General features: G+C 43.1%; 1 protein-coding gene and 1 long non-coding RNA gene across 7 annotated transcripts in view; one reads left to right on the top strand and one right to left on the bottom strand.

Moving 5' to 3' along the window:
* Arhgef4 (Rho guanine nucleotide exchange factor 4) overlaps window positions 1–17,423 on the bottom strand; it is a 224,251-nt gene that overhangs the window by 74,711 nt on the left and 132,117 nt on the right. Inside the window, exon 1 of one of the 6 annotated variants that reach the window (XM_004836008.4) lies at window positions 4,026–6,294. The exons of the other annotated variants lie outside the window; for them this stretch is intronic. Coding sequence (XP_004836065.2) covers window positions 4,026–5,007 — 982 coding nt within the window. The 5' untranslated portion in view covers window positions 5,008–6,294. Of the gene's footprint in view, window positions 1–4,025; window positions 6,295–17,423 lie in introns of those variants that run through there. 6 annotated transcript variants of the gene reach the window in all.
* On the top strand, window positions 4,653–8,255 carry LOC147829897 (uncharacterized). The gene is made up of 2 exons (XR_015446430.1): window positions 4,653–4,762; window positions 6,293–8,255. It is a non-coding gene; the product is annotated as an uncharacterized LOC147829897 (long non-coding RNA).

Here is a 17,423-nt window from a genome sequence, read left to right as displayed (position 1 = left end):
CAGTGCCTGTGTCTTGCTGTACTGTGATTTCTTTAAGGACTAGAAAAGTGCCTCATACTGTGCCTCGAACTGGATTAAATAAATGTCTGATTGGAACAGAAGCCTAACATGCTCATATGCCTGATGCTCACCTCAACCAGACATGTGCTGGAAGGCCTGCAGAGAAATGTGGAAGTGGCATTTGTTCTCACCCAAGAAGAAATCATATGACACTGTGCAAAAGCACAGGTTGTGAAAACTGTCAACTGCTGAAGCCCAGACTGAGAATTAAGCTCACTGTTGACACTAAGTTTAAAAACCTTAGTCAAATAACAGCAGAGTGATCGCCGAGGACTCTGGGGCTATGGTGCTGGGGGGAGATGAGAACAGGAAGGCAGAGGGCCATGGAGGCTCCACCCTGCCAACTACATTTCATTTTCAGATTGTATTTTTCAGGTAAGTCTTCTCTGCAACAGGATAAAAGGTATTTCAGTTTAAAGTGACAAAACTGGGCATATAAACTTCAAGAAATCCTTTGGCAATAAGAAGAGCCTATCAGTTGCGACTTTCTTGCTTTGTAGTCTGCCCTCAGAATCAGCAACAATCTCAGATCCAAGTACTAGCCTCTGGGTTCTTTCTGGGAACTCCAAACATGTTAGCAACAGGCTTACCACAAAAATCACACAATAATAATTAAGCTTTGCTAAGATCCCTCATTGGTAATTCTTAGTCTTTCTTAAGAGATAAACACAGTTCAATTAAACACACACATGCTTTGTCATAGAGCCCTAAGACCAAACAGAAGAGCAATACACAACACTTGCCCATGTAGCATGGCATGCCCAGCTCCAATCAGTACCTCAACTAGAATCATGGGGTTTCAGTTTATTGGAAAAGATGTCAGACCTTTTAATTTCTTTGTTTTGCAAACAGGGAAGCTGGTACTTCCCCATTTGTGGCTGCAGAATAACAGCAATAATGAGCACTTGAGTGGCCAGAAAGTTATTCCAATGTGCCAACAGAACCAGCACTCGGCCTCTCACTAGCCCTGGCACAGTCTCCAGTCACACCCAGCATTGGGCCCCCACCAAGTCATGCCAATCTGGGCTGAAACTCTGACCAGACAGGGCCTGCCTGGGTACCCTTGGATAAGTTACCACATGTCTCAGAGCCTATTTTCCTATCTGGATTAGCAGGGAGTCTTGTGCCTGGCATATAGAAAATGCTCAAAAGGTGTAATTTCCCTTTCTTGTTCCCATCAAGCTCCTCTATCTAGCAGTCTTCTCTAACTACACCTTCTTATCTGAACCATAAATCCAAACAGAACCACTGGAGTGTTTATTTCCTCCATTCCTCCCAAGGCTGGCAAACAGCTAGTAGCATTGCAGAAGAAAAGGAGAGTTAATTCATGGATTCTAAGGCTGCCTGAGGGCATCAGGGTTAATTCTGTCCAAGAGTCTGGTACAGAAAGCCAGCTTCATAGACTCATGTGGCTCTGTAGCATACCAGGCACTATCTTTTTACACAGGCAGAACAGTCACCTCCCATGAAGACCGCACCAACAAAGCAGGAAGTAGGGGGTAAAGGGATGGGAGTGAGGCACAGTGGATTAAAAATGCCTTCCCCAGGGCCTCTGTGGATGGCTTCTGCCCAGACTCCCTAAGCATGGTGTGCTGCATATACACCTAGCAGTACACAGAACCCATCCTCAGTGGTCCAGCATCCTGTGGAGGTGGCATCAGCTTCCTTTTCACACCAACTCTACAGCACCAAGTTGCTTTACACCCTGCCCTGCTTTTGCAGAGGCAGCTTGGATCTCCCCAAGGAGCAGCTTTCTGGGCTTCAGCTTTTACTCTGTACCCCTCCCACCTGCCCTCTACCCCACTCCAGACCACACACTTGTCACTTACCTTTGAAACTCATCCAGGCTGCCTCAGTGCCCCTAGGCTGGACCAGGATCCACCTGGATCTTTGGATTATATAAAAACCAGAATGTGCCACCACCATCTATCTCCCTAGTGTACATTCCCTAGGACAGAATGAAACAAGGAGAGCTCACAGCAGAGGAAAGCCACCTCCCTGAGACCCTCTGGCAGGGTCAGAGCTGCTGAGGTGGGAACAAGTATGCTTTCTTTTGGGTAAAGAGAGAAGCAGGTCCTTTGCTAGTTGGTTTCAAGTTCCACTTAGGATATTATGTAGCTCAGTTTTCTCAAAATGGGTTCTATTTAAGCACCCAAGACAAAAAGGAGTTTCTATGGAAGCTTTCAAAGGATGGTAGGGAATCACAGCTGCAGAAACAAAAAATTTTTAGTTGTAGGAGCCGTGTTATGGCTTGTGTTTAGATGTCCCCCAAAGTCTCATGGGATCATAGGTGGCTTTTTCAGAGGTGGCTGGATCTAGAATATGTGGTGCTGGGATCAAGGGTATGTGATTAGTAAATTAGTCCACTGTTGGTTTGGCATAGTTCTGGGTAGGATTAAGGTATGAGTATGAGTATGGGTATGAGTGCTACCAGGTAGCCTGGATGAAAATATAAGGGACAGAAGGAGGACTAGTGTGGTCACTTGTTACTCCCCTGCTGCTTGGTACCTGCCCTGCCCTGCCAAGAACTGTTTCTCCTCCGCCATGCTGCCCTGCCTTAGAGTCAGCTGACCATGAACTGAAACCTCTACAAACTGAGAGCCAAAATAAACCTTTCCTCCTTTAGCTTTGGGTGTTGGGCATTTTGTCTCAGCAACAAGAAAAGTAACTAAGACAAGCCACCAAAGGATTATTCAGCCTTTCTGAATTTCAGCCTTTCTGAATTTCATGTGTATGTTTGGGGAGAGATCAGATGGGAGTCATGGAGTGCTCAATGCAGAGGTCTACATGCCTTTATTTCCTTTCCTAAACCCACTGACTTCAGAGCAAACTAAATCCTGGCTCTGTCTTTCAAGGTATTCTCACAACCTATCCCACCCCACTCTCACACTGGGGAGTGAACCTAAGACCTTCACATTGAGCTACATCCCTAGTTCTTTTTTATTTTTAGACAAGAACAAGTAGCTAAACTTCCAAGGCTGGAACTTCCAGCCTCAGCCTTCCAGAGCGCTGGGATTTAGGCCTGCAACCAGAACGACTTTTATTCTAATGCTCCCCAACATGGCCAGGGCTCCACCTGAGGAAGTGGGGATCCTCTGCTCCATTCTGGCTTTGATGCTCTGACCTGGCACACAAAATTTCACCTCAGGCCATGTCCCCAACCCTGAGCAGAAGCATAATGGTTGTGTTACTTTCCTCATTTCCAGGCAGCAACCGTTTTCCTTCACAACACTCACTGCCAAAGCGTCAAATGCTTGTGAAGTGTTTGCAAGGAGTGAAATATAAAGGAGCCAGTTCATCAAGTAACCAAGGGTAGGTGATCATCATTCATAAAACCACTCTGAACTTTCTCACTTGACATCTATCTTCCTCTCCATCAGTATCCAGAATTTGCCCTCAGACAGACAAGGAGCACCAGGGGCATATAAGCCCAGGTGACACCGGAGCACTCTTCTTCTGGAGGGCCCAGGATGACGCCCTCCGGTTCAGCACCTCCATCCTGGGACCAGGACCATGCGCAGTCCCAGTGAGGTGCACAGTCCTGTCCTCCACTTCAACTTTCAGAGGCCAAGGAGCTGCAGTTCGAAGGCTGGACCTGTGTTTGGTCAAGAACTGTTTAGGGGAAGGGAAACAGGCACCCAAGAACTAAACTCTAGCTCACCTTAAGCACTGACGACAGGTCTACTGCCAGGCCAAAAGGGCCTCACCTGTAACAGGTGGTTCCTGCTAGAAGTGAGTCAAAGAAAAGACAGGCGGGGGAATCCTAATATAGCCGAGAAAAAGAAAAGGGACCAGAAAAGCGAAGCACTCGGAAGGAAGGGACTAGGAGATGGCAAAGAAAAAACAGAAAAAGTGAGGGAGAGAAATGAAAGGCTGGAAAGACCAGGGGTGTGCGGGGAGCGGGGCGGAGGAGGGCAGGGGCCCGAACCCCAGCGCGCACGGGGCGCAGGGCGCGGGGCCCTTACCGGCAGAGGTTGAGCGCAGGCTCTCCAGGCTCCAGGCGCGGGACAGGGTGCCGCGCATGCCCCCGCGGCCGCAGCACACCACGCCGCTGCTGTCAGAGTCGGAGCCCGGGGACAGCCCCGCGCTGCTGCTGCTGCTAGTGCCAAGCTCACCGCTTGCCTGCCCACTCGACTCGCTGGGGCATTGCTGTGCCCGCGCGCAGGTGGGGCCCAGCTCCAGCCACAGGACCGGAGGAGGCCGGGCTGCGGGTGGCGCGGCGGCGGGGCTGCCGAGAGCGGGGCCCGGGTCGGGGGGCACGGAGCACGCGGGTGGCGGCGCGGCGTCCTGGGCCCCTTCTCCGCCGCCGCCGCGCGGCTGCCGCTCGGGACCGGCTGACATCATGGGGCTCCGCCAAGGAGGCTCCCGGCCGGCGCCGTCCCCCGGCCCTGGCCCGGTACCGGGGGCGCTCGGCGGGTTCTGGGCGCGCGGCGCTGGGGGGTTGGGCGCCCGCTGCGGGCGCTGTGCAGCCTCCGCCGTGCGGCCCACGGGCGCCGAGCCCCGTGTGACCCAGGTGCGGGTCGCCGGCCGGGCCGCACGCACACGCACGCGCGCACGCAGACCCTGGGCGGTGGCGGGCGCGGGCGCGGGCACGGGGCTCCGGGCCGCTCGCCTTTCACGCGGGGCCGCGCCGCGGCGGGCGTCGTTCGCAAGCGGTGAGGAGGAGGAGGACGGGGCCGTCCTCTGGAGCGACGCCGTGAAGGTGAGCGTAGCCGGCGCTTCTCTCCGCGGGTTACGGCTCTCCCCCGGGTACGGGGTCTGGTGCGGCGCGGACGGGCAGAGACCCACACGGTCGGGCCCTGCCTCCGCACCCTCAACCCTCCCTCCCACTGCAGGTGCACGAGCTCGCTCCACCGGTGGTTTGAGGTGTTTAAGCAGTCCTAAAAAGAGCCACAGCCCACGCCTAACGATTTTACAAAGTGCGTGGAAAAGTCCCTTGGCCGGCATAAAAGGAAACAAGGCCAGTAGGCACAGGACAAGCAGCCAGTGGCTATAGGATGCCTTATGTTTCTTTTGGGGGATGGGTAGGGAAGACCGTTCTTGCTGTTTCCTTTGCCCTCCCAGGAACTCCTGAACCTTCTGTAGGTTCTAGGGATGTGCCTAGACGGTGAGACACCTCCAGAGTGGTAATCAACAAGTCACTTGCAGTGAAAGACAGTGGGGTCCTTAGTCTCAGTTTGGAGGTTGAGATGTGTAAGGTGAAGTCGTGATAGAGGTGGATCAGGGATCTCTGTGTCTGTGTCTGTGTCTGTCTGTCTGTCTCTGTCTCTTTCTGTCTGCCCCCCCCTTCTCTCTGTCCACCTGTCTCTGTCTCTCTTCTCTCCTCTCCCCTCCCTGTATCACGCTAGACCCTGGGAGGTGGTTCTAGTGTAAAGTGCTCTAAGTATTGATGAGGGTGAAGGTGACCTGGAAGCACACCAGCTGGTAGCAGGTGGATGCTGAGCAGTGAGCATTCCTTCCTCTTCCTTCCATTTGGGGCCCATTTCCTGTAGCCCGTCTCCATCCCTGAGTTATCTGGGCTTCAGCTCTTCAGGATAAGGAAGCCTGCATCTTTACAGACACCATCTGCTCTGCCCTAGTGATGCAGCAAGCTAGGGCAGTGGCACCTTGAGTTCTAGGTAAATTATAAGTTCTGGAAACAGAAACAACAGGATTGAAACTTGGCTAAGCCTAGAAAGTGGTGGAATTGGTTCCATTTTTCAGAACCCATGTTTTGGACATGCTAAAACTGTTAATTCCCTTCCTTCCCATTTTGAGGATTCCCAGATACTTCTTGCTGGGATTTCCGCAGTATCACTGGCAAGCAACATTGTGAACCTACTATATTCAAAGCACCATATTAGCTGCTGGGTATATAATAAGTAAGTATAAGAAAAGGATTTTGATGTGATGTGATACAAGCATAGTCATCCTCTGATGAGTCTCATTGAAATGACCACAACAGGTTGTAAAAATAGGGAAAACTGAGATCAGCACAGGGTAGGACAGTAAGAGGAAGTCCAGTGATCCAGTTCCTCAGTGAAGCTAGTAAAAGTCAAAATCCCTGGAATGGTCCTAAGAGTAAACAGCAAACATCTAATCAAGAAAATCAATGACAATTGAATAAGAAAGGCAAGAGCCTGTGGTATGTAAGCCAAGACTACATTTTCCCTCAGCCCTCACAGCTGGGCAAGGGAGAGATTCTTCTCCACTGGGGTTCAGTCAGCAACACAGAGCTCTTTTTTCTACCCAGCTTCCAGTCAGAGGCCTTTCCTCACTGGAGGACCAGAACATGGGCATTTCTCATCCTGACCCCAGCTACCTGTTGCTGAAGCAAAATCCTGGATGACTCTTCTTGGCCCCATGAGAAAACTGAGTTTTGGATAGCCCTTTCTTCCTGCTTGTAAAGCAGTGGTTTGATGATGCCGGGAGACACAAGCTAAAGACTTCAGCTGCTGCAGTCCTTCCCCAAGGGTTCTACTGGGTCACACTCAGAAGCTTGCCATTGTCTCCATTCCTAGATTTCAAGCCCTCAAGATTTTGCTGGGGGGCAGCAGGCTATACAACAGCACCTAATTTCTTCCCAAAGGAACTGACCTCATTTGTAACAGCTTAGAGAAACCTAAACCTGAAGGTGCTTTCAAGAACAGTGGAGGCTGTGTGAATGGAACTGAGAGGAGATTCATGGATGTAATGAAGATCCAGCCACAACTATAACCCCACTAGTTTGTAGGAGAGAACTGCAATAAAGACAATTGGGAGGAGGCCTTCTTGGGTCAAATACCAAATGTTGATTTCAAAAGCATTCTTTCAAGTGAGCCAGAATTCGATTGTATTAATTTGTAGAGCAATTTATGTCCTAGGACAATATTGAAAATAATACAGCAGTTATCTGTGAGTTAATAGAATGTAACAACTGGGAAGGTCAGAAAGAGTGGGGAAGCCTTTGTAAAGCCCCTGTCACCCAGGGTAGTTGTGGCATATACAGACCTGCACCTCAGCATATCAGAAGCTCAACACTGGGGAGGGATATGTCACTAAAACAGTTCCCCTGGATACTGAACAAGCAAATGACGGTATCAGACCTGTGGATCAGTAGCAGTACTGAGTTGCAATAATATATTATCTAAAATGTTGACTCTCCAACCAAAAATTATGAGATATGCAAAGCAATCAAAAATGATTACCCATACATTGGGAAAAAATAGGCAGTAAAGACTGCCTGTGAGAGTGACCCCAGATGTCAGATGTATCAGAAAAATAATTCATAATAGTCAGTATAAACATGTCCACAGAACTAAGGAAACCACAATTAGAAGAAGAAAGTTTTATGACAGCGTCAGAAGATATAAAACGGGAATAGAAATGATTGAAAAGAACCAAATGAAAATTCTGGAGTTGAAAAGAATATTAACTAAAATAAATCCACTAAAACTTCTTAACAGTAGGCTTGAAGAAGCGAAAGAATTGCCAAACTTAAAGGTTGCTTAATAAGAAATTATATAAGCCCCCCCAAAAAACCCCAGAGAAAACCATGAGAAAAATGAACAGAGCCTTAGAGAAATGTGGGACATTATTAAGTGTACCAACATAGGCATAATGGAAGTACCAGCAAGGAGAGAGAGAAAGGGGGAGAAATTTTCAAGAAATAATGATTAAAAACATCCAAGATGTATTAAAAACAGAGACTCACAAACAGACATATCATAGTAAAAAGGCTAGGAATATAGTAAAAAGGAGAAAATCTTGAAAGCAACAAGTTACTTATTATTTACAAGGGCTCTGTTGTGGTTTAGATCTAAAATATCCCACCAAAGTCTCATGTGTTCAAAGGTGGGGCTTTTTTTTTTTTTTTTGCTGGGAATAGAACTCAGATCCTTCTGCTTGCACAGCAGGCGGTGGTGAAACCACTGAGCCAAATCCCTGGCCCCAAAGGTGGGGCTTTTGGAAGGTGATGAGATCATGGGGTGCTATACTTATCAGTGGGTTAACCCAATGATTAATTCATAGCTGAATGTGGTGTTATAAGGCAGGGCCTGGTTCAGTAGGTGGATCATTGACTCCTGACCTGGGAGAGTATGTTTTTCTCCCTGTCCCCTTCCTCTCTGCTTTTCTGTACCATACCCTTCCACCATGCTGTTTCTTCCCTGCAGCCAGTTAACCATGGACTAAACCCTTTGACACTGTGGAGCCAAAATAAATCTCTTTAAGTTGTAGGTGTCAGATATTTTGTCTCAGAAACCAGAAGGCTGATGAACAAAGACAACTGATACTGAGTAGAGTCATTGCTGTGACTATACCTGACTATGTGGTTCAAAAGCTTTTGAAACTAGTTTGTGGGAAGAGTCTGAAAAAGTTTAAAAATGTGGGATAGAGATGCCCTGGAGTGCTATAAGCACAACTTGATTTTGGTTGCAGCTCAGACCAGAATTCGGATAGGAATGTAGACAGTAAAGGCTAGGTTCATGGGGTTTCAGAGGAGAATGAGGACTCTATGGGAATTGGACCATGTCTCATTATGTTACATTCCAGCAAAGAACTTATTGACATTTTGGTAATGTCCTAATATTTGGTCTGAGGCTGAATTTTAAAAGTGGCAAACTAATTGATGTGGTAGAGGAAGTTTCAAGGCAGCTCAACATTCAGGCTGTGTGACATGGTTACTGTTGGCTGCTTTCAGCCAAATTTCCAATGAGAATTGGGAGTAAAAAGCAGAGCAAAAGGTTTGAAACATATGCAGTTTGGCCAGAAAGGAAGCTTGTAAAGTTAGAGACACAGAAGGTGTGGTTGCTGAGCAGATTAACCCCATTAAAAAGAAGCCAACTACTTTGCAACAGGACAATAGAAAAGATGCTATGAGAGCATCTCAGGAATTGGCTAAACCCCACCCATTGTATGCTCAAGGTGTGTTATGGCTTGTGTCTAGATTCTCCCCACCCCACCCCCAAAGCCTCATTTGGTCATAGGTGGGCTTTTTCAGAGGTGGCTGGATCTAGAGTGTGTGATTCTGGGATTGAGGATGTGTGATTACTAAATCAGTCCACTGATTGGTTTGGCACCCACCCTAAGCCCGATAGCTTAGACAATATAAATGGGGCAGAAAGAAAATGCTAAAGTTGCTTGGATTTGCTTGCTTGCTTCTTTGGCTGTCTTCTGTCTGATATGAACTGTTTCTCTGTGATGCCCCTCTGCCATGCCACCCTGCCTTGGAGCCAGCCAACTATGGACTGAAACCTCTATGAACTGAAAGCCAGATAAACCTTTCCTCCTTTAACTTTGGGTGTCAGGTATTTTGTCTCAGCAATGAGAAAAGTAACTATGACAAGTTATAAAAGTGTAAAATTGTTAGAATGGTACTGTTTGGAGGGGGAAAAAAAAACCCCAGGGCACCCTGCTCACTCAGCAACACCTATGGAAATACTCCCCCATACTTGCTGTTAAGCCATTCAGACATTCAGAGGCCTCTGCAGCCATGGACTAAGAGGGCCCTGGCTGTTTTTGAGCTGGTGGCAGACCTTGGTGTCATCCATGTGGTGCTGGTTTTACCAGCATGCAGAATGCAGGCATTATAAGGTCATGGAAGCTTCACCCAGGTTTCAGAGGATGCCTGGGAGGCTAGGCATTGTTGTATGACAGGGTCACAGTCCCTGCCAAAGCCCCAGAGAGGACAATGCCTGAAGCAGTGAGAGTGAAGGCAAAGTTATAGTGGAGACCCCAGGAAGTTGAAGATGCCAGGAATATGGAACATCTGCTTGGGAAAGCTGCAGGCAGCAAGCAAAGCCAGCCCAAGTGAAAAGCCATGTATGCTACAGCCAGCAAGGCCATAGAGGTGGGGCTGCACATGCTTACCACATTGTGCCCCGGATGATAGACATGGAGCTGCAGAATTTAATGTTTACCCTTATGAATTTGAGTCTTGCTTTGATTCTGTTAGTTTCTATTTCCCCATATTTCCCTTTCAGAATGGGAACATTTATTCTGTGCCATTGTATTTTGGAAGCGTGTAACTTGTTTTTCCTTATTTTAAAACTTTTACAGGGGCTCACAGCTAAGAATTTGTCTTGAGTCTCAGAGGACACTTTGGACTTGGACTTTTGAGCAATGCTGGAACTATTAAGATGTTGGGGGAAGGAATTAGCATGTTTTGGGTTGTACATAGGATAGTTATGTTAACATGGAATTATGACATTATTATCTCTATTTGGAGATTGTTTGGTTTAGGAGATATATTTGGGCATCAAATTGACATGGGGTGGACTTGTGATGGTTTAATAATTTTGTCAAGTTGAATGGCTTGAGAGATGCCCAGTGAATTAGTGAAGTCCAATTCTGGACATGTCTGGGTGGGTCATGGGGGCATGACCTTGGGGACTATATCTGTTCCTGGCCCCTTTCTTTTGGGCTCTTTTTCTGTTCTCTCCTTCCTGGCTCCCATTGAGGTGAGCAGCTTTCTTCCACCATGCTGTTTCTTCCTTGGAGTTAACTAACCATGAACTGAAACCAGGAGCCAAAATAAATCTCTTTTCCTCTGAGTTGTGCATTTCATTAGATTGTCCCAGCAACAGAAAGCTAGTGGAAGTGGTATCTAGTTGTCCAGTACCTGGCCATGGGTGATTTAGGCCAGGGAAAATATTGGCTTGAATATGAGTAAAGGAAATGTTTGGGGGTATGGACTCAGGATTGTTTTGTATATGGCATGTTCAACAACCCACTTGTTCACTAACTCATGGAGGAGTAGTCTCTCTCCAGCTAGTAAGGCCCCTCAAAATGTCAAATTACCATAAAATATAGAAAATAAAAACCATGATTAATATTAATTTGAATTGCAATGTGAGCTTTGTTGTGTCTCCAGACTGCCAGACTGCCTTGAGACTTTCCATAATCACATGACCCACTTTAAAAAATAAGCCTCTCACTTGTAGGTACACACCTTCTTAGTTGTCTCTCTGGAAAACCTTACCATACTCCCTTCCTTCAACTCACTTCAAAATAATGACTGCTGTTAAAGAGACAAGAGATAAGTGCTGGTGAGAACAGGGAGAAAAGGAATCCATGCACACTGTTGGTGGGAATGTAAATTAGTAGAGGTATTATGGGAAACAGTATGGATGTTTCTCAAATTAATAATGGAACAACCGTATTATCCAGCCATGTCACTGATACATCCAAAAGTAAGATATCAGTATGTCAGAGTCACATAGTAGCCAAGAAATGAAAACAACCTAAGTGTCCATATACTGATGAATGGATAAGGAAAAAATATATATATCATGGAATACTGTTTGGCTATAAAGACAATGAAATCCTGTCATTTGTGACAAAATAGATGGAATTGGCAATTGTATTAAGTGAGACAGGCACAGAAGGAAAAGTAAGTACTACATGATCTCTCTCATATGTGGAATATAAAAAAGTTGCTCTCATGGAAGTTCATAGCAAAATGGTAGTTACTGAGGATGGGGAAATAAGTTCCAGTGTGCTATTGCACAGTAATGTAGCTGTAGATAATGACAATGTACTACGTATTTCAATAGCATCCAAAAAAATGAAATATCTAGGAATCAATCTAATGAAGCAAAACACCTCTACACTGAAAACTATAGCACTCTGAAAATAGAGATTGAAGAGAATATAAGAAAACGGAAAGACATCCCTTGCTTCTGTGTGGGAAGAACCAATATAGTGAAAATGGCCATACTTCCCAAACTACTATATAGATTTAATGCAATGCTGATGGAAATTCCAACAATATACTTCACACAATTAGAGAAAACAATCCAAAAATTCATTTGGAACCAGAAGAGACTAGCAAAAGCAATTGTAGGCAACTGAGACATGGCGGGGGTATCACAATCCCCATATACTACAAAGCTACTGTGATAAAAACAGCATGGTGCTGGCAAAAGAAACAGACCCAAGGATCAGTGGAATATATTAGAAGATGCAGAAACAACTCCAGACATACCTAGCCACCTATCTTTGACAAAGGAGCCAACCACCTTCATTGGAGGAAAGATAGCCTATTTAATAAATAGTGTTGGAAAAACTGGATTTCAACCTGCCAAAGATTAAAACTAGACCCATACCTATCACCATGCACTAAACTAAGATTGAAGTGGATTAAAGATCCAAATATTAAAACAGAAACACTAAACTTGCTGGAAGATAACTTTAGTAGAAGTCTTAAAGACACTGGCATCAGAAAAGACTTTATGAACAAAACCTCAGTAGCATGGGAACTAGCACAAAGAATCAACAACTGGGATCTCATCTTATTAAAAAGCTTCTGCACTGCAAGAGAAACCACCAACAGAGCTAAGAGACAACCTACAATGTGGGAAAAAAATTTTAGTAGCTGTATTTCAGACAAAGTACTACTATCTAGAATATATGAAGAACTGAAAGGCCTCGCACCCCACCCCACCAGCACAGAGGAGGTGAGCTACTCCTAGCACACAAGAGGAGGCTTCCGGGCCACCGTACCACGCCCACCAGCACATGGGAGGTGAACCGCGTGGGCGCCAGCAGCAAACCACCCCTACCCCCCACCCCCCCCACCCCCCGCTGAAAAGAGAAGACACGTAAACTAGTTTCAGAACCAGACTTCGACATCACCTAAAACAACCCCAAAGGGAAATGAGACGGAACACAGTGATACTCAACCACCTGCACTCCCTGAACTGGCAACAAAAGACAATCTGGAAAAAATGAAATCATAAATAATTTCTCAGATAACAACAGAGATTGTGCCCATAGTGCAAGACATGATTAATAAATCTATAGAGGACGTAGATTAAAAAAATAGAGGAGCTGAGAAACATGATGGAATCTCAACATAGGAAACAAATGGAATCCATAAAACAGATGCAAACAGATTTCCAGGAGATTAAAAACTCCATCGAAAGTCTGCACAGCAGAATGAACCAATGTGAGGATAGAATTTCAGATACAGAAGAAAAGATTGCAATTAATAACCAAGAAAAGAAAAATTGCTTTAAAATTGTAAGGGAACATGAGAAATCAATCCAGCAGCTGCTAGATGATGCAAAGAAGAATTAACATAAGACTGATTGGAGTCAATGAAGAAACAGGAGAGAGTGGAGATGACAAAAAATCTCTTCACAGAAATAATGGCAGAAAACTTCCCAAGCAGGGGGAAAGATCTTGACATACAGATAAGTGAGGCATATAGGACTCCAAATAGCCTTGATCAAAAAAAATCTACACATAGGCCTATAATTGTTAAGATTGCAGAAACACAACAGAAGAACAAAGTTCTACAAGCAGAGAAAAGAAACAAATCACATACAAAGGAAAGCCCATCAGAATCACAGCAGACTTCTCAACACAAACCATCAAGGCAAGAAGAGCTTGGAGTGACATATTCCAAGCCCTAAAAGAAAACAGCCTCCAACTCAGATTGATGTACCTTGCAAAACTATCTTTCAAAATGGATGGAGAAATAAGATACTTTCATGACAAAGAGGACCTGAGGAAATTCATGAATACCAAACCAGCACTCCAAAAAATTTTAGACAATATCCTAGAAAAAGACAATGAGGATCACAACCCCAGGAAGCCCAGCAAATGAATCCATCAGGTGTGAGAAGAAATTAAACGCAAAGGGGGAGAATCCAACAAAAAGAAAAAGTCATGACAATGATAAGTCAATATGTACGTGTTGTAACCATTAATGTTAATGGTCTCAATTCACCAACCAAAAGAAATAGGCTGGCAGAATGGGTCAAGAAGCAAGATCCAACAATATGCTGCATATAAGAAACACATTTAATTAAAAAAGAAACTCATAGTCTGAAAGTTAAAGGTGGAAAACAATACTCCATGTGACAGGAAATTGAAAAAAAAAAGCAGGAGTAACTATCCTCTTTGCAGATCAAGTGGATTTCAAACAAAAATCTAAAACGCTCTGGTCCCAAGAATTTCAGATAAGGGATACTCAACTTGTATGTACAAATCTATTGTGAACATGTGTTTTCATTCCTCTCAAGTAAAAACTTAAGAACAGGACTGTTGGTTCTAAGAGTAATACAAGAAATTTCTATATTTTCCAAAATGGTTTTATCATTTCACCTTCACAGCAGTATTAAAAAGTTCTAACTGGTTCACACCTAAGCTGTGAACATTTGTTCTTTTAACACTTTTAACTTCATCTCCCTAATGAGTGTATAATATGATCTTGTTATTGTACTGATTAGTATTTTTCTGATTCTAGTGTTCCACACCTTTCCTAGTGCTGTACTGGCTATTTATCATCTTCTTGTGTCCACTTTTTAATTGGGTTGTCTATTAATGAGCTGTAAGAGTACTTTATATATTCTGGTCATAGGTTATATGTATTATAAATATGGTCTGTTTAAGGACTACTTTTCATTTTCTTAATGTCATTTAGAGTTCTAAATTTTGATGGAATCTCATTTATCAATTTCTTTCTTTTATACATCATGTTTTTTATATCCTAGGAAATTGTTGCCTACACTAAATTCATAAAAATTTTCCCTTATAAATTCTTCTTAAAGTTTTGCAGTTTTATTCTTTCATATTTAGGTTCATAGATCCTTTCAAGTTATTTTTATGTATGGAAATAAATGGTTGACATTAATTTTTTTATATATGGATACCAAGTGTTCTAGTGCCATTTGCTGCAAACACTATCTTTTTATCTGGTCTTGAATTGAGTTTGTGTTCTATAAAATGTTAATGTTAAATAATCTTTCAAAACTCAGTGGACCATATATGTGTGGTTCTATTTCTAGATTCTCTGTTTTATTGCAATGATCTATATGTCTTTCCTTACACCTGTAGCTTTAGAGGAAGTCTTGAAATTAGGTACTAAACATCTTCCAACACTGCTTTTTTTTTTTTTTTTTTTTTTTTTACTTTTCTAGGTCTTCTGTACTCCTACATAGCTTTTAAATTTCAATATCCAATTCTTCATTTATAGCAAGTATACATAGGCCTGAATTTTTATATATACCTTGTGTTTTCTAATCCTGCTAAATTCAAATACAAGTTCTAGGGGCTCCTAGAGATTTCTTAGCATTTGGTCTGTAGATGATCATTTCATCTACATATACAATTTTACTTCTACCTTGCCAATCCTATGCTAATTGTGTCTTTTTATTGCCAGACTATTTTGGTTTAGGCCTATGTTTCAAAGTTTAATGGACAGATGAAGAGTAGGCATATCTGCCTTTATTCCCCACCTTAGGGAGAAAGCATTGTATCTTCTCCATTCATATAAGGTGTTCTCGCTGGAAGTATGGAGTACATGTCTTTCATCTGTTGAGAAGGTTCTGTTCTACTTCTAGTTTCCTGATTGCTTTTACCATGAACAGCTGTAGAATTTAGTCCAATACTTTTTCTCCAACTAGTGACAGGATCATATGGCTTTTTCCTTCTGTTAAAATGATGACTTTTGGGGGTGGCTCTTCCAATGCTGAACCAACACTGCCATCCCTATAATAAAACCACTTTCTACATACTGCCAGATCTGAATTCTAATGGTTTGTTTTGTTAAACAAATTTCTATGTTCATACTTTTTTCTTCTATTATCTTTATCCAGTTTTAGGATTAGCACAATGTTGAGTTCCTAAAATGAGGGGAGAAGTGTTCCTTCTTTTTTCTGCTTTAAATGTTTGATATAATTTATCAGTTAAAATGTTTATGAGCCTGTTGTTGTCATATAGGTACGTTTTTAAGATAGGAATATACTTTCTTTAATAGGTGCTATTCAAATTTTATATTTCCTCCAGAGTTAGTTTCATTAATTTGTCTTCCAAGGTACTTCTTAGAAGTTGTCCAACTTATTTCAAAAAAGATTTTTGAAATATGCTTTCTACATCGTTTTAAATTCTGTAAAATCTGTGGTAATGTTTTTTAGATCTTGATATTGTAATTTTAAAAATGTATAATTGATATCGTGTGATATGAAGAAAAGGTCTAAAGAAGTAGGGGATGTGGGAGGGGTAGGGGAAAGGAAAGGGAAAAGAAAAAATATGAGAAAAGGAAAAAAAATGTCTTTGCAAATAGGGAAGGGTGGAGAAGGTGAAGGGAGGGAAGGGGAAAAAAAATAAGAACCAAGATACTTATGTAAAGGTACAAGATCCCAATGATGAATGTAACTGTATTTTATACCTAAAATGTACCAATAAACTTAATGGGGAAAAAAAAGAACTGAAAAAAATTAGACCCCCCAAATTTAAAGACCCAGTTCAAAAATGGGCATCTGAAATGAACAGACATTTTTCAGACAAAGAAGTAAAAGCAGCAAATAAGCATATGAAAAAATGTTCAACATCACTGGTCATTCGAGAGATGCAGATGAAAACAACACTGAGATTCCACCTCACCCCAGAAAGAATGGCTGCTATCAAGAAGTCAACCAATAACAAATGCTGGTGGGGGTGTGTGGAGAAAGGAACCCTTCTCCATTGTTGGTGGGAGTGCAGACTGGTGCAACCAGTGTGGAAATCCGTATGGAGATACGTCAAAGAACTAGGACCAGAGGTCCCATATGACCCAGCTATTCCCTGCTGGTTATCTTCCCCAAAGAATTAAAAGAATCATGCCACAGTGATATATGTGCACCCATGCTTATAGCAGCGCAGTTTGTAATAGCTAAAGCTTGGAAACAGCCCAAGTGTCCATCAACTGGAAACTGGATAAAGATGTGGTTTTTTTTAATAAAATGGAGTACTACTCAGCCATAAAGAACGAGAAACTAGAGACATTTATAGCTAAATGGATGCATATTGAGGCCATACTCTTAAGTGTAATAAATAGGACACACATGTGTAAATACTGAATAGTTTCTCTAGTGTGAGAAATTGAAAATGTAAATAAGAATTAAAATGATTAAAATGAATAATTGATAATTTGAAATAGGAAGAAAAGGTCCAAAGGTGTAGGGGAGGTGGGACGGGAAGGGGAAAGGAAAGAAGGGAAAGGAAGAATTATGAGAAAAGAAAAAAATGGAAACAAAGTCTATGTAAATAAGGAAGGGTGGAGGGGTGAAGCGTGCACAGTTAATGGGGAAAAAAATAACCAAGATACATCATGTACAGTTACAAGCACCCAATGATAAATGTAAATGTATTGTATACCTAAAATGTACCAATAAAAGAATTTAATCCAAAAAAAAGAAAGAGTGTGACTGTTTTCACCATAAAATGATGAGTGTCTGACAAGATAGATTTAACCTGACTCAAACATTACACAGTGCATATAGATGCATCAAAATATCACACGGTACCCCATAAATATGTGTAGCTTTTATATTTTAAATGTATTTGTTTAAAAACTAAAAATGAAAGGCAACCCACTTGGGACCCCTTCCTATTTCTCAGGAGCTATTCCTAGTCCC

The sequence above is a fragment of the Heterocephalus glaber genome, unplaced genomic scaffold (genome assembly GCF_053883595.1).
Source record: "Heterocephalus glaber isolate CG9 unplaced genomic scaffold, H.glaber_assembly_v1.0 deba00000347, whole genome shotgun sequence".
NCBI classification, from domain to species: domain Eukaryota; kingdom Metazoa; phylum Chordata; class Mammalia; order Rodentia; family Bathyergidae; genus Heterocephalus; species Heterocephalus glaber.
The sequence above is the reverse complement of the archived record's forward strand: the minus strand, read 5'-3'. Positions and strand labels throughout refer to the sequence as shown.